We start from the raw sequence: 19388 nt of genomic DNA, 5'->3' as shown, positions 1-19388 counted from the left end.
AAAACTATATAATAAAACAGAATATGGTGGTACAGACCTGAAATCCCAGCATCCAGGAAGTGAAAAGGGTCTAAAGTCCAGGATCACCTACAGCTATATAGCCAGTCTGTGCATATGAGATCTTGTGTTCAAAATGTGAAAATATAATTAAAATGGGAAAATCTGAGATTGAAAGAGCAGCAAGTGCTTGCTGAGCTTATGTAGGTGACACGAATAGTGTCCTGGGTTTATATTCAATGCCACAAGCTTCAACATACACAGAACTTCTTCAGCACTCTATGAGCAACAAACAGCATGAGCAGATAAAGAGATATTCCAAAGTGATGGGCCAAGACCAGAAATGTCAGGGAAAGTCTGTACAGCTTAACAAAGCTCGTGGATTGGCTTGGGGTTTCACAATTTCCCGGTACTTGTATATATTCTATTTCATGGAAAAGCCTGGAACAAGGTCTCACTACAGAAATGTGCTCTCCCCTTTCCTCTCCTGTGAGTCACTTTCCAGAACCAGCAAAGGAATGAGCCAGGCAGTATCTCTTAAATCCTGGCTATGGGCAAGCAAGCAATGGCATGAAGTAGAATTGACCACTCTGTAAGGAAATGTCCAACTCTGAAACAAGGAGAACAGTTCTTTTCATGTTGACCGGCCTTGAACGGATGACTGGGATTTGGCACTAGACCCAGGTACCTAGACAGATGAAGACTCCATAAATGGAGATCAGGTTCCAAAGAAGATAACCGACAGTTCCATTTGTCTGCACTCGAAGTCCAGCAGCTGAGGAGGTTAGAGGGAAAAGCTGCAAGGGAGAGGCGAAACCACTTGAGAGAGGAAGGCTGGTGGTGCAAACTGGGTGGATAAGGGGCAGCTAAGCAGGGTTCAAAAAGGGACTGTCTAACACCACAGTTGAGGACCATCTCACCTCTTAGCTTTGGATGCCAAGCAGTGTAGACAGAAAGCAAAAACAGAGTGCTATCAAGGGGCTATCTAAATCAGTGTGTGTTTTAAGGAGCTATGGTGTACCAGGTACATGGTACAAGGTTGTTCTGGGGATTGGCTGTAGAAAAATGAACGAACTCCAGGGAAGCTGGCCTCTTAGAACTTGCAGTTAAGCAGAAAGCATTGAAATCAACAAGATGAACAGGAAGTTAGGCTCACCGTGATGGGCACTGTAAAGAAGCAAAAGTAAAGTTCTCCAAGAGCATGTGACAGTTGTACATGACATTTTCTGCAAACTACCTTGTGCCTCCAACTACAGTTTTGGTCTGTCATTTAAATTGTGTCTAGTGAATTTCAAAGGTGAGGCCTCCATGGTGAATGGAGACCTAATGTTTGTTCTTCGGTTGTTTGGGCGTTTGGCTTTTTAATTCTGGTTTTATTTTTAACTTATTTTTTATCTACCACTATTAGTGTGTGTGTGTGTGTGTGTGTGTGTGTGTGTGTGTGTGTGTGTGATGTGCTTGTGGGTGTGTGCATGCTGGTATAGTGTGTTACATACATGTGTGTGTGTTTGTGTGTGTGTGTGTGTGTGTGTGTGTGTGTGTGTGCAGGAATGCACATGCTCCAGCACACATGTGGGAGAGAAAGGAAGACTTAGTTTCTCCTCCCATCAGGAATGCCAAGAATCTAACTCAGGTTAGAGCATTTGTGTGACAAAAGCTTTTATCCCCTAAGCCATCTCCTTTGCTTTTGTTTGTTTGAAGCATAGATATCCCCTCCCCCATGTAGACCAGGCTGGCCTAGATCCCTCTGCCTATGCCTTCTCAGTGCAAAATTATAGGCATGAGCCACCGTGCCCAGGTCTAATTTCTGTTTTATGGAACTTGGCTTAGAAAAAACCTTGACCTATTAACTCCCTAAGGTCCTTTCAGCTCGGAGGATCTATGGCTTTCTCACATGCAGAAGCTGACTCTACCCAGTGTACAACTAGGCCATTATGCAGAGGGGAAGTCAAGGAAAGGAAGAAATGTTAGGGTTCAAAAGCTGTATTTAATGTTTATTTTTTTAAATGCCAGCGAAGAGAAAAGGGGCCATTTATGAGAAGGGTGCCCTTTGAAACCAGAAAAACACCTCACTCAAGGCAGCACACTGAAGCACTGTTATTCTGTCAATGAGGCGTTGATGTTGGTTCAAGCATCTCACGTGTGTGTGTGTGTGTGTGTGTGTGTGTGTGTGTGTGTGTGTGTGTGTGTGTGCATGTCTGCATGTACTTCCAGGAGGCATTTGCGAAGTGAAGTTTGTGAACTTTTAATAATGGGGCCACAAAACACATTTAGACAGCATGTTTCCTTTCAAGATATTAAGATTCAGACAGACAAGATTTAAAACCTTCCTGTTTGATTTTCTCCAGCTCCCCCTTTCCTAAGCTACTGCCAAATATAAGCATGTTGCTCTGAAAATTAGAACACACATACACACACACAATTATATTCTTATAGAAATACATTGTAAGATAGCACAAGACTGAATTCACACGTTTCACCAAACTGGAAGGTACAGTGAGTGGGTATAACCTTAAGATGATGGTTTACACAGGAAACAAAGTTTATGAAGAAATGAAATCTAAGAACCATGAACTGAATTAGTCTTCATGTGTAACCTGAAGACATCAGGCCCAGGAACACTGGCAGCTTGTTCTCATTTCGGATGTACAAGTGGAGGGAGAGGAAGGGATTCCATAAAAGGATCTATTTTTTCTTATCTACTTCCCCCAAGCTACTTGGATAAGAGTCCCAAGGGAGTCAGATAACTCTGGTTCATGGTGAGGGTTATGTAGCTGAGCTCTATTTATCCCCAAAGCTACAGGTCATAACAAAGGAAGAGCAAGGTTCCTAGGAAAGGGCTCTGTTGGAAGAGGAAGTACTTGGGCATTGATGAAATGTACCAAGTTAGCTTCCACCTCCAGGAGTCCCCCCATAGCCAATGCCCACCCTGTAAAAATGGGAGTGTCTCAAAAGATCTATTAGAAAATGCCAGGGTGTAGGTTAGGGTTACAGATCCCTGGTAGAGGGCTTGCCTACATTACATGAGACCCTGGATTCAAATCTCCTCCACTTCCCCAAACTGTAACAAACTCCCAAGTGGAGTAACTTAGCTCATAGCTGTCATCTTGTTCATGAGAAAACTGTAAAGGAAGATTAGCATAAATTTCAGGCTAGCCTGGCTACAGTCTAAGCCAGCCTGGGCTATAGTATAAAATCTTGTCTTTAAAAACAAAAGTTCTCTGGGAGATTTGAGGGCAGAAATATAGCAGTTGGTAAAGTGTTTGCACAGCACTCAGAAAACCCTGGGTTCAATTCCCTGTGCTACATTGATCATGAGAGATGGTACAAACTCACAGTCCCACAGCTCAGGAGGGGAAGCAAGGTGAGTTGGAAGTCATCCACTATATACTGAGTTTGATTCTAACCTAAGATGCTTTAGCTTTGAAAACCCCTTCCAAGCACATGTTCAAACCCTCTAGAGCCATGGATCTCAACCTGTGGGTCACAATCCTATTGGCAGTTAAAGGATCATTTCCTAGGGCTTTCCTAAGACTATCTGCAAACCAGGCATTTACATTGCAATTCATAACAGTAGCAAAATCATAGTTATAATGTAGCAACAAAATTAATTTTATGGTTGGGGGTCACCACAACTGTCTTAGCGAAGAACTGTATTGAGGGATTGCAGCGTTAGGAAGGTTGAGAACCACTGCTCTCGACACGGAACGAGAACGGGACCAATGAGAGAACCCTCTCTACTTTGTGCATCTATCTCTCTCTTCATGTTAGCCTGTGACCATGGGTAGCTACTTCAAAGGCAGCTGAGGCCAAAGGAAAATTTGAGTTCAGTCTTAAAATTTTTATCCCATCAGTCCAGTGGGGTATCTCAGGAACAGGGTTTTTGGACCTGCTTTGGGTACTGCAGTGAGTAAACATGGGCTATCAGCAAGCTGCTGGCAGCCAAGGAGACTGGCTTTCTTTCTCCCTCCATCTCAATAGTTTGCACCCTGCCAATAGAAAGTTAAACAAAACTGTCTGTGTCCAGGGTTTGGACCACTGAGTTCCTAGATTTTCTGTGTACTGTCCCACACAGCTGGTTGCTCAGCAACGAATCTCTCAGTACTATAGTTGGGACTTTGCACCTTGCCCTAATGCTTTTATCAATGTGACCCTAATCTGTCAACCTTCAGAAGACATAGGAGACTTTTGATGACCACATTTAGGTCGTGTACTTGCAAAGGCTCTTTTGAGGACCTTGGAGAGAGGATTTGTCTGTCTGGATCATTTCTTTTCTCTTAATGTCTCTCATCTCAGGACTTTGTAAAAACTTCCAAACCTTGGATGAAGTTATCATTTTTCCTATCTACTAATAATAGTGAAATTATTTAAAAAGAGTGGAAAGAAAGGAAAGCAAATATACAACTTTCTACACTGGTTAAACAAGCACTCAATCTATCATATTCCAGGCGTTGGGGGAGGGGTAAGTATTACTTGACAATGTTTACACAATTTTTATGTGCCAGCTCTACCTCAGTGAGGCTGAAACTAAGTTCCTTATGTCACTCACAGTACATGGACTGCCCTTCGCTGAAAGGAACATTTCAGGAAGTTTGACAGCTGTCATCTCAGGATGTCCACACCTTCCCTGGCAGAGATCTAGCTTGCAAGTTTAAGTGCCAGACCCAGTCATTGTCCTCCTAACCAGATACAGGAAAGCCACACCCTTCCTTTCCCCTGGAATGCTGCTGTAACTGCCTCCTCTCCAGGCTGCCACTGGCTGAGACCCTGTCTTTTCTGAGGTTAATGGTGGCCCACACACCTCCCCAGCTCTAGGCTGAAGAAGTATATGAGACCCATCTAGAAGCAGATAATAAACCTGAGCTCATACGAATTCCATGTCTGCAAGCTGTGTGGTGAACCACTGCTTTTTATATTTTCTTAAGAAGTGGAATGTTTTGGGGGGAAGTGGTCTGACTGAGAAGGCTTCTCTCACTCCTCTACATAAGAAATTCAGGGACTTTGACAAAGGTCTAGACTTCCATTCTGTGAAGTGTCACAGCCATTGGAAAATAGAGAAGTAAGTTAACTCTAAAGTGCAAAACCCAAAGTCTTACTAATAGCAGCAGCAGCAGATGGTGGTGATAAAGCATTCACAGCACACTGTCTATATTGTTAAGTATGGGCTTGCTCATTTCTGTAGAACTGGTCAGTTCTTCCTTAGGCAGACCTCCTGTGCTGCAGTAGAAGCAGACCAAGGGAAGGGTATCTCAGAATGTGAGAACAGACTAGCATCCATGACATTGCTCATTAGCATCTCCATCTTTTGTTTTGTTTCATTTTTGTTTTTTTGCCTAATGCATTGAAAAATGAATTCTCTCTCTTTCCTTTTTCCACTCTCAAATCAAGAACTGTTGGTCTCTGTTCATCTTCTGCTTTGTTCCCCACTCACTTCTCCAGGTTCTGGGAAATCCCAGAAGCTTTAGACCATGGCCAAAAGAACCCTGTTTTCCCAAATATGGAACAAGTACAGAGTGTATTCTAGGAGCTTCCACCAGTCAGCAGGTCTTGAAGTAACTATCTCAGAATGTGACAACGGACAGGGGGCTGCATAGAAATTGCTGGTTTCCTTCCCCTTATTTGAGTGGCTATCTGACCAAAGTTCTCACCATGACAGGGAAGACAACCATAGAAATGGCTGCACACTGTACCTCCCAGAACCTTTCTGAGTCTTACACAGACAGTGGAAAAGACTTTGTTTTTATATGGGACACACAACAGGCATTCTGGGCCTTCTTTGCATCAATCTTTCTCTCTCTCTCTCCCTCTCTCCCTTTCTTTGTGTGTTTCTCTCTATCTCTGTCTCTCCCTTCCTCTCCCTCCCTTCTTTCTCCCCCCCCCACCTCTCCTGATGTTCAAGCATGGACTCCTATGGGCTCCACATTGGGCATTTTGAGTTTTCATCAAGATAAGCATGGACGAGAATAAGTCCCTTCAATCCTGATATCCTTTCACTGAATTGTGTAGTGAGTTTGAAACTTCACAGACTAAACAAACTGAGATTAGCTCTGTTGATCCAGCGCTTAGAATTCTATGGGTGGAAAACTTTGTGAATTGTTTGTTCAAATCTTATTTGAAGTAACAGATTAGGATCACAATTGATGGATAACAAAGCTGGTGGTTGCCATGCCTGACTTGGGCTTCTGGGTAAAGCCTGTTTTCCCTCTTTTTCAATTGGTTTGTATGTGTTGAAATCATCCCGTGAGCCAGCTACAGTTGTTCAAAGTCAGATGGTGCTTCTTATTAAGTGGAGAAATCCTTGCATCCCAAATATTACTTTATTATTTTGGAGACAAAGTCTCTAGCTCAGGTTGACCTTAAAAGTCCTTTTGTGCCTCAGAGTGACTTTGAACTTCTGATCCTCCTGCTTCTACCGCTCTCAGAATGTACAATTTAACACCTATATGTGGTGCTGAAATAGGACCCAGGGCCTTCTGTAAACTGAATCTTCAGCTCAGAAATATGGATGTGCATGTATGCACATGCATGTGTATATCCATATGTGTTCTAGGCATGTGTGTGTAGGGATCAATGGGAGTATGGGTGCACTGATTTATCCTTGTCACTCTCAACCTTATTTTTTGAGACATGTTTTTTTTTTCCCATTAAACCTAGAGCTCACCATTTTGACTTGACTGGACAACCAGAAAGCCTACTGGGATCCAACAGATTTCCCAGCCTCTCTCAGCACCAGAGTTATTTATTATGTATATAGATGTTTGCCTGTATATATGCCTGTGCTCCATGTATGCACAATACCCTCAGAGGCCAGCAAAGGCATCAGATCCCTTGGGACTAGAGTTACAGATGACTCTGAGCCTCCATGTAGATTCAGAAACTGAACCATTGTAAGAGATGGCTATCTCTTAACCTCTGACCCATCTCATGAATCAGATAGCCCTCTATCTAGTATTTTTCATCCAAGGTTGTTGAATCCATGGCTATAGTGTGCACAGGTAATGAAGAATAGCAATAATTATTAAAACTGCTGTTATTTCTAGATAGGATAGAAAATATGAAACCCTGACCCAAACCAGTTGTGAACTTGAAGGTCTCTGAGGGCTATATAATTATGGGAAAGAGCTTAGAATGTACATTGAGGATTTCTAGAGGCCTGGTGACTAGAAAAAGAATTTGAGCAGCAACAGAAAATGGAAACAGAAATCGATATACTTAAATTTGTGGAATGAACCCCATCAACCTCCTGGGAGCCTAAGAGTTTGGAGTAAACCCAGAAATTACTTTCTTTTTGGTTAAGAAAAGGGGTTTTTGGTTTGGGGTTTTTGTTTGTTTGTTTGCTTGGTTGGTTGGTTGGTTGGTTGGTTGGTTGGTTTTTTTGTTTTGTTTTGTTTTGTTTTGTTTTGCCTTTCATTTTTGTTAAGTGATGACAATTTTGAGCAGTAGGTTTTTAGCATATAGTCCCCAAACCACCTTCTCCACCATTTGCATCTAATATCAATCTCCAGCTCCATGATGCTACACTAAGTATTAACAACCTGGGGCTTCTCTGGGCTTCTAGGAAAGGCAGAATATATGTGACCCAGGGTTCGGATCCACTTCCTCTGACTGCTACCTTCCCTTCTCTGCTTGAAGTCCATCAGTTACCTTGAACATCTTTTGGTTTATTAATCAAAACAAGAGCAGATGGTAGAAACACTGAGGTCAAGGAAACTGGACCTAACCCTATCCTATTGCTCACTTCTCAGACTTTCCTAGAACCTCGTGATCATACATATGTGTATTCCCTCCTTTTATACCCAGATTCCCAGAATCAAGGACACCTTCAATTGAAGCTGCCTGGAGTCTGGAGACTTCTGATACAGTAGAGAGTTAGACTTGGATTCTTATAATCCAAATGTCCTAGGAACTGTGTCCTAGGTTGTAAGACAGTTATATGGACTTGTTTTCCTCATGAGCAAAATGGAAAACACCTTCCTCCTGGGATCATTATAAAAAACTAAGCAAGATAAGGAATGTGACCCGATGTGTAAAATACAATATTTTTGATGAAATGCTTTATAGCAGATTGGCTAAAAGTGCATGCTAAAACAAAACCTGCCTGGTACAACATCATGGCTCAGTCACTTATACTCTTAGATCTTCAAGAACAGACTCAACATGTCTGGACCTCAGTATTAACATCTAGAAATGAAGGTAATAAAAGGTACCTCTTTGATAGGGTTGGCAGAATTCTTACATTAATTACTATAGCATATAAATTATAGGCATTTGCCTGGGACAAAGAAGTACTCAATAAGCTTCATTCATGATCATTGAAAAAACAGAGGATCACATGGTTAGATTCAGAAGTGCCTTCCTCCTCTAGAGAGCTATATTCCAGACCATTCTGAATAGGCAAGTTGGTCTTCATCTGTTGACCAGAAATAATAACAGTGTTCAAAGGTTGACCCTAATTGTTAACAGAAAGAATGACTAAGGAAGTGAAGTCACTTGGTGGACCATAAAGCTATTATTATCGGAGTATTTATAGTAGTGGGATAGTTTTAGGACTTTTTTTTTCAGAATATAATACCCGCTCTTTCTGGACCATCTCACAACTTCCCCTGATCCACTTATCTCCATCCTCACTCTCTGTTCACTATGAGTTTGATTGAAGTAAACTAATAGCTTTACCAGTAATCCTCAGTCACCTAGTTTACAGGACTTTCTATAAAAGTTTCTGTCACAACCCAACATTCATTTGGAAGATATTATCTCAGGAATTACTCAAGATAGTCACAGGACATGTGCTAGCACTAACAGAGCACGGTCAAATGGTAAAAACATGACTGTCATATGATCAAAAAATTTTCCTACTCATAAATGAGAGAACCTGTAAAATATGGGGACCAGCTCAAAACCCTTTACGGTACCAATTCTTTAGGTAATTTAATGTTAGGACAATAAGGATGACCAATTGCAAAACTAGTTTATGCACTGATTTTTTTCCAAGACAATAAATCCTAATCTTAGTTGTGAAAGTTTCAAAAACAGAGATATTATTTATGACTCCTAAGATCAAGAACTAAAAGACAGCATTCAGTGTCATTAAATCTTAGTGCTCAGTGAAATAGCTGTCTCTCAAAGATACAGGAGACAGGAGAGCCAATAGCCAGTGCCTTCCTGCCATTATATAACATTGGAAGAATACATCATCCATCTTCATGCCTTATTTCCAAACTTTAAATAATATTTTAAGCAATGGTACATATGTATCTCACTTTACAAGCAACATTTTTTACTGTACATGAGTCCCACAAGAAGAGTGAGCAGGACACCGTTTTTCTCACTCCCACATGCATCCCGAACTCCACACTACAGCTCTCCCCTTTAAATTCCTATTCCTCTCAACTCTATATTGCTCTTAGTGACGTTTTGTCACTGAGACAATTCCTGGCAAGTGGGGGAGACAGTGCAGCCTGTAAGTGACAAGCGTGAGAACCCTAAGTTTGTATCATCAGCACTTGCATAAAAGCCAGGCAGTGAAGAGTGGTGCAGTAACCCTGGTGTGGAGAAGGGTAGGAAGAGGAAATCCTGGAAATAGATAACCAGACAGCTTAGCTGAATTAGTGAACTACTAGTTCAGTGATCGACAGGGTCTCAGAGAATAAGGTAAAGTACAATAGAGTGAAGTACTCAATGTCAACCTCTGGTCTCCAAATATACATACACACACACACCACACACACACACACACACACACACACACACACACACACACACATACACACACACACACACACACACACACAGTGACAGAGACAGAGAGACAGTGAGATAGAGAGACACAGAGAGAACAAGAGAGAATCTTCTTGCTCCATACACTGTCGGTGCTACTAGACTGACCAAAGTCCTTTAAAGAAATGAATGGTTCAATTCCAAGATATTACATTACATGTACCACATCCTACTACACCAGAGCCAAAACCTTTTGTCCAAATGCATTTTCTTCCATTCCAAAGAAAACAACAGATTAGACACTGTGTTCTAAGGAACCTTTGTTAAGAGTGATGGTTCCCTTGAGCTTTTATTCTTAGCTACTGGGAGAGGCTGGGAGACATGATGCCATCCATCAACTGCATCTACATCAGAGAAGTGTACTGTTTATAAACCAGAGAATCTTGTTTGGAGCTTGTTCTGGCTAATTCCCTTCCCCACTCCACAGTCAACAAGGTCATCATTTTCTCTGTGTTGAAGATGCTTGGGTCTGCCTGGCTCCAGTGAATGACATGCTCTGAACAAGTGACTATTTATTGTGTTGGACAGTCAGCCAGGAAACTAGTTGCATGCATGGCCTGACTCCCCAAATGTAACTCTTCCTTGCAAGGCCATTTATTTTTCTTTTCTAAAGCTTTTTTTAGTCATGAAGACTGGTACACTAGCAGGCTGGAAGCTAAGGTCTGCTTCCTGAACGTATGTAATTATGACGACATGACCCAAGGATAAAGCCTTTACATTATCACTTGCCTAAAACTAGTGGCCTTTCTTGGCCTTTCTTTGCTGAGTTTATCAGGTCTGATGCAGTAATACCTACACTGAACCTGCATAAAATTAGCCTGGCTGTGGTCAGTGATGGATTGGAGAGGGAACTCATAGAGCCCTGGTCCTCTTTCTGAACTAGCAACTACCAATAGAGTCTATGAAGTGGTGTGTTACTGTTTTCTATTGTTTGCCTACCAGTCACCAGTGGACAGCTCCAAACCATGGTTACACAAGTAAATGCTGGTTAAAACTCAGTAGGTCACAAAATGAAATGATGTGATGTGAGGAAAGGATTTTTAGGGAAGAGGGGTAATTTGACCTATTGGGAGGGGGGATTGAGAGGCTGGGAAGCAAGAATAATCACAATGTGTTGAATAGACATGTCTGAGATTGTCAACAAGCAGGTTTAGTTAATAGAGAACAGAACAAAACCAAGAGTTTCTCAAGGACAAAAGCTAAAATCAGCCTTGTTTAATGAGTTGATCACAAAGCATGGAACATGTGTTGGTCTGATGTCTTATTTTATTGTGTTTGTTTACTTGTTTTTTGTTTTTTGTGGGTTTCTTGGTTTTGGTTTTGCTTTTGGTTTTGCTTTTTTGTTTTTTTTTTTTTTTTTTTTTACTTTTAAATTTAATCAGAAAGGCAACACATAAATAAGGAAGAAAGTAGAGAGGAAAAACATATGAAGTGTGCCCTTCCAAAAGTCGTTCCCCAGAAGTCCCCAAGGACATTGAAAGAATGACTATTTCAAGGTCTTTCAAACTGTCTTTCACAAGATCTAATGACAATACCAAATACCCAGTGCATAATAATTGTGTGCTAACCCCATTTTCTGGAGCTTCAACTGACCTTCTTAGCAATTCCATGAGGCAGGCTGGGTTTCTGTTATCCCTGTGAGACAGGAAAAGAAGGATGTGACAAGAACAGCCATTGGTCCTGTACAGTAAGAGAGGGACAAAAGTGTTATTATAACCCAGTTCAGCCTGACGCATCATCATCGCCCTTATCTCTGAAACAAGGACCCACTCCCCTATTTTCTTGTATCTAGTACATCCTGACTTTTCAAAGGTCAGAAGCCTTTGCACATCCGGCTTGCCATTTGTACTTTGTCATGGAATCCTCATTTCAGGCCTGCTGTTACACTAACATCTCTGTAACATCTCACCAATGAGTACTTCAGGGAACATAAGCCAGGCAGCCCCACCCAGATGGTTTTCTAGTTTTACAAAGCAGAACCCTAATCTAGGCAGAACAGTGGCTTGCATCCAATCACACACATAGCTGATAAATGCCAGACTCAGCGCAGTGAGGCTGGTCCCCACATCACAGGCTGACATGCTGAGGAACAGAACATCACTGTTTCTCAACCACACAGGAGCCAGCAGCCACACTGAGACTCAACTCCAGATCAATCCTTAAAACTAATCCCCTTGGGGAAGGAAGGTTAAATAACCCCTCATTAGAAGAACCGTTCTGCTCAGGCCTGCTGCGCCACTTACAAAATGTTTCCTTTAGGATGGCTTGTTTCCAGGCCTCTGGGGATACCTGAAATACTCCAACAATGAAGCCTTATTCTTGAATTAAGTAAACTTGGAATCACTCAAGTATGAAGTGTAGAAAGATTGCTATATTTTAACTGGTATAATTCAAAGAGGAGAGGAGGTAGATGCCAGGATAGATACCAGCCAGCAGCTTTAAGGACCAAAGCTCTCTCTATGGAACATGGTCCCCAAATGAGAGAGATGGCTAGTGCTCTGAGCTATCTCAGTTCTCACACTTAGCAGAGATCTTTAATCTTAACTCTGGAGGGGCTAAGGCAGGAGGATCTCATGTCTGGGGCCAAAATAGATCACATAGTAAGATCCATTTTGGGAGGTGGGAGTAATAAAAATCTCTTTTCTGAACACCTACCACTGTTTGTCCCTTCTTGTGCACTTAAAACAGAAAGCAGACTTCTAAATTGTACTGTTAACAGTAGTCACCAGGTGAGGGGGTGGAGCTAGACATCACTGTAGGGAGATATGGGTGCACAAGAGATTTGGGTGCACGAAAAAGACATTGTGAAGAATCATTATGTTGAATCCTAACATTGAAGATGAGGTTAGGTTCACTCACAAGCTATACCAGGTCCTCTCTCCCAACACATACATACATGCCCACACATCTCACACACACACACACACACACACACACAGAGAGAGAGAGAGAGAGAGAGAGAGAGAGAGAGAGAGAATTTACTCTACCATTTGCTCTTTTTCAAGTCTCTTTCCACTGCCAGGCTTCTCTTCTCTACATTTTCTATTCAACCTGCACAGTCTTAATCTCTGATGACCTACTTGCTCCTCCCATAAAGGTTTATTAACAGACACCTTCTTCCAAATCATAGCAGTTAACATACCTAGACTTGCAGTCTGGCTCCATGGTGCAGCTCTTGCTGTTACTCAACAGCAGTTTACAGGTTGCAAAATTGAGTAAAAAGTATGAGCTTCCTTCTCTACGGCCCCTGACTTGTGTATTCTTTAGGGCACAGAGTCTAATGTTAAAGCCCCTGTGCATGGCATAGAATAGCCATTTGTTAAAATGAGGAGCTTATTTCTAACAGGGTGAGCCCTGCTTCTTATGAGAACAAAATGGCACACACACCTCTATGAAGTTTTCGCTTCCCCCAGTCTAAGGAGGAAGCTAGGTTAAGTTTCTCGGCTTGCAGACCCATCACTAACCCACCCCTTCTCCAATTCTAATGTAATACATCTCTGTTAAAGGGCAGTCTAATGAAAAGAAGCCGGGGTCAGGTGCTGAGATTTTTGCATTTCTTGTATGCTTGTGGGTAAAGTTGCTGGTTCGAGGACCCTATGAGAGCTACTGGATCTAACCACAGCATCAATGACAGCAAAATGCACCCATGTTTCTTAGGGCTTGTAACGAAAAACCAAACCAGCCTTGAGTGTTGCCCTGCCTCCAAAGAAGATTTCAAACGCTTGAGAAATTGTTTTTGGTACATTAGCAAAATATTTAAGTCTTTCTCAGAGTCATAAATGTCTGGGAGCCTGTTCCTTTGTGCTGGTAGCATTGGTTCAGTCACATCCTACCAATAAATCAGAAGGAAATGGGGGAGAAGAGGCACTCTGGAAGATTCCATTCTAGTGATAGTTTAAGGAATGAGTGAAGGTGTGGAGAAGAGAAGATGGCCCCTCATAGAAGTCTTTCCAGAGAGCTCTGGCATTTGGAGACAGCCCTGGAGCCTGGCAGTGAGCCCCAGTTGAGCTTTTATTAGGAAGGGCCCCACCCTTCCACACTTACCACTGATGGCCCCATTCCCGGATGTTCTTCTCTGTTCCCAGTAAGCAGTGAGTGGCAGCATATTGATCAGGAGCCCTTTGAGCCCCTACACAGTCCCTTTGCTGTTATGCCAAGTCTCCCAGAGGTCAGTGTGAAGGAAAACACCCTCTCTCTGTCTCCTTTTCCAGATGTCCCTGGGCCAGCAGCAGTCCGCAAGAGGAGTGGCTTGTCTGCGGTGCAAGGGAATGTGCTCCGGCTTTGAGCCTCATTCATGGAGGTAATGGATTTGGTCAAGGAGACTCTGTCCGCTTTTTGTTTTTTGACTGTCTTTTCCAAAACTGTGGGTGGTTCTCTCTGCTGACACAGTGTAGAATGCATGCTGGGAAGGGCAGCTGGGGAATGAGAACCTCCACTTGTCCTGATTCAGGAATGAGTGGATGTTGTAAAAATCTTCAGGAGCATAAGGAAAAATACTTTGCAACGTATTCAATAATAAGCAAACCCTTCTATACTGAAATAGTGAAATAATATACATTAGGTAGTATTTCTACATTTTGCAAATATGTACAAGAAAAGTGGATAATTGGAATAAAGTTACTAAATGGCATGGTTTGAACTTGGGCTTAAAGGAAACATATTCTCTGGTTCTTAAACATCTGCACTATAATGGGTTGTGAGCTCTTGAAACTCTGCCCCATTCCTTGACTCTATTTCCTGACAGACTTCAGTCTCAGAAGAGCATATGTGTTCTTCCACATGGAAGAGACTCAGCAACTCATGCAACCCGGACCTTTATCTCTAAACCCTCCCTTCTTCACCTGTCCCCAGCAGCATGCTCCACCCATTCCTTTCTTAACGATTTGAGCAGACTGTGGCCTTGAGGGAAGTTAACTTAGCTATCACGTCAACTCCACTAGTCCTAATCTTTCTTTCATCAGGGTCTGGGACAATATTGAGGAATCTCTTCAACTCTTTGTGGACAGTCAGATAGTCTCTGTACCTGAGACAGAGAGTAAATGTTCCTTCAGGAAGGCTCAGTCTTGGGCTGCTGCTACCCAGCATCCTAACAGGGTCCTGTAGTGTATGTGCTTTGTTTGCCTGGTATTTATAGAGACAGAACAAGTCAGAAATGGAGCAAAAATGGTTTCCATTGCTGTAAGCCCTATGTTTCCTTATCATCCTGCCCATGGTTTGAAAACCAAGTGAATTTCCTGAGCAGCATGTATTGTTTTTGGAGGTCCTGCATAGAGCATGAAATTTTACACTTAGCCATAGTTAGAAGCTTAAATTCAACCCATGTTGATACAGTGGTATTACAGCATTTCAAAGGGGACATACTTTCCACATAGTTTCGTGTCCCAGTTTTCATAGTAGGCTGTTGAAAATACTGTATTAGTTTAATTTCTGCTGCTGTAATAAATACCACAACTAAAGCAACTTTAGGAGAAAAAGAAATTTGGGGTCTCACAGTTCTAGAATGTATACAGTCCATCTTGGTGGGAAAGGCATGACAGTGGGGGCTTGAGGCTGGCCCATCGCATTGCCTTGTCAATCCAGAAGGCAGAAAATAGAGAGTGGGGCTCATCTATAAAATTTCAAAGCCCTCCCCGTCTCACTCTTCCTTCAGCAAAGCTCTGCTCCCTAAAGTTTTATAACATTCCACACATCACCATTGAGGGATAGGGGGAAGTTGTTCAAATGCATGAGCCCAAGAAGGGTATTTCATATTCAAATCACAGCAGATATTTAAATGACTGAACTTCAGTTAACATGGTTTGAAGGTAATGCCTCCAACTAGTGAACTTAACTAGTATAGAACAAGACACAATTCCCAGTGATCTACAAAGAGAGGAGAACTTGCCACTTTAATGCCACTTAGGTTCTTTTGGAATGTGAATGTGTCCCTCACAATGTGGGTACTTGACAAAGAGGGCGGAGTGGGACGATATCTTTCTCATCTGTCACGGTGCAGCAGTGTGCCCAGAAGTATGAACATAAATATAAAGAGAAGTAACTTGGAAGAGATCTCAAAGAACATCCTCCTGTTTGTTAACATCTCCGCATCTCAATTGGTTTGCATTCACCTTAGGTTAGCATCCTAGGATCCCACATTAATCAAGACAGTCCAGAGAAGCCTCCACATCCAGTTTCACCTGTGAGGTATAGAGAGATCAGTGGATCAGAAAGAGTTTATAGTCAGGGCTCTCCAGTGTCACAACACACTAGGCTTTTCTGTCCACATCTGCCGCTGTCATCTCTCAAAATGATTATCACTGTCTATCACCAACCTTGTACCCTGCCTCTTCAAATGAGAGGCAAGAGAGCACCATGGACTGTGAATGAGATGCCCACTGAAACGTAATGGTGGACTTCTTTCTGTGGGACCAAAAGGAAAAGACTACCCTTGTGCTCCCTGAAATGCCCCTAAGGTCCCTTGTCTCCTGTGGAGCTGGGATAAATCCTTCAGGTCATCGGTTTAACTCTTCTCACTTGGCAGCCTACCAAATGTGAACTCGGGATGTAAGCACCCCAGATAACATTCTGTCCATCATGCTGCACAAAACACAGCCTGGAACTAACGTTAGGGCTAATTTTAGCCTTCCTTAATTCAACACTTTCCAGACTTCAGACCACAGAACACCTGGCTCTCATCTCTGTCTGACCTATTCACATTTGGGAGTGAGTTGGGGCTAGCAGAAGTACCTCATATCCCATATAATTCCATGGCAGTTCAACCTTCTCCTGCTTCCTGTTAAACCTTCCTCTCCTTCTGCGATGCCAATTGTCAGCTCCTTGAAGGTTCCAGTTAAACCTCCCCTTCAAATGAAATTCAATTTTCAACACACACACACACACACACACACACACACACACACACACACATACACACACACACACACACACACACACACACACACACACACACACACACACACACCAAATGTACACTATTGAAATTTGGCAGCAGATGATGCCTCACTGAGAGAGGCTTAACAATAGGACATTTTGTCTACATCCCATGCCTCTCTCCACTAGAAGACAGTGGCTCCGTGCGTCCTAACCATAATAATGAAGACTGCCAACATTGCTAACCACTCACAGAGGAATATGATCGGGGTCAAGGAACCATGGATGGAAGACAATCTAATGATACTTCTGATAGCCTGATGTAAAAGCAAGCAGGGCTCTTTCAGGATGTGTCATCCTCATCTCTGAGTTGGTCTTCACATTGCTCACTTTCTTTTAAAATCTCTAAAATTGTATGCACTGGGGTGTCTGAGACACTCCACAGCAAACCTGGGTGACAAGCCTTTGAAGGGAGGCGAGGACACTTTTCTTCTCACACCACGAAACTCTCTTGAGTTCTAAACCTTAACAGCATGACACTAAACAGCCAAACACTTTCCTTTAGTAACTGTCAGAGAGAGAGGCACCGGGGCTTTCAAGTGAACTTGAAATTTCCACAGAATGTATCTCTTCCTCCTGGGCCCCTGTCAGAGGCAGCCTCCTACGGTATCAGTCTCCCCAGATGGAAGGTTTTACTCAGTTCACTCCCTTCCCCTGGCTTCTGTCCACAAATCTGAAGAAAAAAAAAAATTCCCACTAGCTCTCACTTCAGTGGGCATGCTGAAAATTTTTAGCCAGAATTTATGCAGCTCATGAGTCATAGGAGACAATTTTAATGATTCTTAAGAGCAGAGAATTTAGCATACATTTTTTTGTAAAAGGCCAAGTAATAAATATTTTAGGCTTTTGAGGTCAGAGGGCTTCTGTAGCAAATACTCAACTGTGCCATTCCAGCCCCAAAGCAACCAAGGATAGAAAGAAAAGAAGCATGCCTGTGTTTAAATAAAACTTTATTTTTAAAAAGAAAGAAGTTCAGGCCACAATCCACACACAGTTTGAATAAATTAACATTTGGCATAGTAACCACCAAGAGGAAACCACAGCTCTTGTTTATAACCAACATGGCACACATCCTTCTCCCGTGATATGGGGCACATCCTTCTCAGGTGATATTTGCATTCTGGGTTCCCCAAAGCTAGACAGGAGGCAACAGGTGTGCTGCCTCAGTGGCATTTTCTGTCCCAAAGGCCTTGTCACTCTACTGGCAGCCTTTCCAGGTTAATAAAGTGAAGCTTGGTGCTTGATTTCAAAACAGTAGATGCTGCTGTAAGAGCCGAAGCACGTCTTCTCTGGAGGACGATCTCACTGCTTTCCCCTGTTCCCCAGGAAAATATGCAAGTATTGTAAATGCAGCCAGGAGGAGCACTGCCTAAGCTCTGACCTGGAGGATGATCGGAAAATTGGGCGCCTTCTGATGGACTCCAAGTACGCCACGCTCACTGCCAGGGTGAAGGGTGGAGACGGTATCCGCATCTATAAGAGGAACCGCATGATCATGACCAACCCCATTGCCACCGGCAAAGACCCCACCTTTGACACTATCACCTATGAGTGGGCTCCACCAGGAGTCACCCAGAAACTGGTGAGACTATCTTCTTCTACTTGAGTGATTGTTCTTCTTCCTTCTTTAAGTATGGGCTGTGACGTGGGGCTTGAAATTCAGTAACAAGGTAGAAATGGCTGTAGCTTCAGCTCTGCTCCTGGATCAGGTAATGATGAAGCAAAGAGAGTCTGGACCTCAGTTTTTCTCACCTACAAAATAGAGTGAGGTATTCATATGAACTCTTAAAGGCTTTCCAGTTCTATATAGGGGCATTCACTGTGTCTTTCAGGCTCCTCTTTCCTGAGCTGGGAATATTTATCATGATTCTCTGAATGTTCTTTTTTCTCTACAAGATGTTTATTTCTGTATAAAATTATCTAGATTCCCTCAACAAGCCTATGGAAAACCAGAGAAAGCATCCTTTCACTTCAGGCACAGTAGACTGTTGATCTTAGACAAATAATAGCTCCTACGTATCTGTGAACTCTATCACCCAGCAGGCAGATTTCCTCACACAACAAGAATCAGAGAGTACTGGTGGGGTTGTGAACTGGTACAACCACTCTGGAAATCAGTCAGGGGTTTCCTCAGAAAATTGGACATAGTACTACCTGAAGACCCAGTTATTCCACTTCTGGGCATATACCCAAAAGATGCTCCAACATACAATAAGGACACATGCTCCACCGTGTTCATAGCAGCCTTATTTATAATAGCCAGAAGCTGGAAAGAACCCAAATGCCCTTCAGTAGATGAATGAATGCAAAACTTGTGGTATATTTACGCAATGAAGTACTACTCAGCTATTAGAAACAATGACTTTATGAAATTCCTAAGAAAATGGATGCATCTAGAGAATATTGTCCTGAGTGAGGTAACCCAATTACAAAAGAACAGACATAATATGCAGTCACTGATAATTAGATACTATCCCCAGAAAGCTCTCAATACCCAAGAAACAAGTCACAGATCATATGAAGCTCAAAAACAGAAAGGCCAAAAAGTGGAAGCCTCAGTCCGTAGAGGGAAAAATAAACAAGTGTATAGCACCCACTCAGAGTGGGGTACACCTAGACCTTAAATTATTAATAACTCAAGAGCTAAGAAGATAGCCTTGTGGCAATTTTTGGTATTTAAAAAT

At 42.4% G+C, this 19388-nt stretch overlaps 1 protein-coding gene across 1 annotated transcript in view; it reads left to right on the top strand.

Annotated features, from left to right (window-relative positions):
* The window catches only part of LMCD1 (LIM and cysteine rich domains 1), a 57925-nt gene that overhangs the window by 16760 nt on the left and 21777 nt on the right, over positions 1-19388 (top strand). The window contains exons 2-3 of the mRNA XM_080914702.1: positions 13986-14074; positions 18031-18286. Of these exons, the coding sequence (XP_080770828.1) occupies positions 13986-14074; positions 18031-18286 (345 nt within the window). The remainder of the gene's footprint in view (positions 1-13985; positions 14075-18030; positions 18287-19388) is intronic.

Source organism: Micromys minutus (genome assembly GCF_963924665.1).
Source record: "Micromys minutus genome assembly, chromosome: 3".
NCBI classification, from domain to species: Eukaryota; Metazoa; Chordata; class Mammalia; order Rodentia; family Muridae; genus Micromys; species Micromys minutus.
The sequence above is the reverse complement of the archived record's forward strand: the minus strand, read 5'-3'. Positions and strand labels throughout refer to the sequence as shown.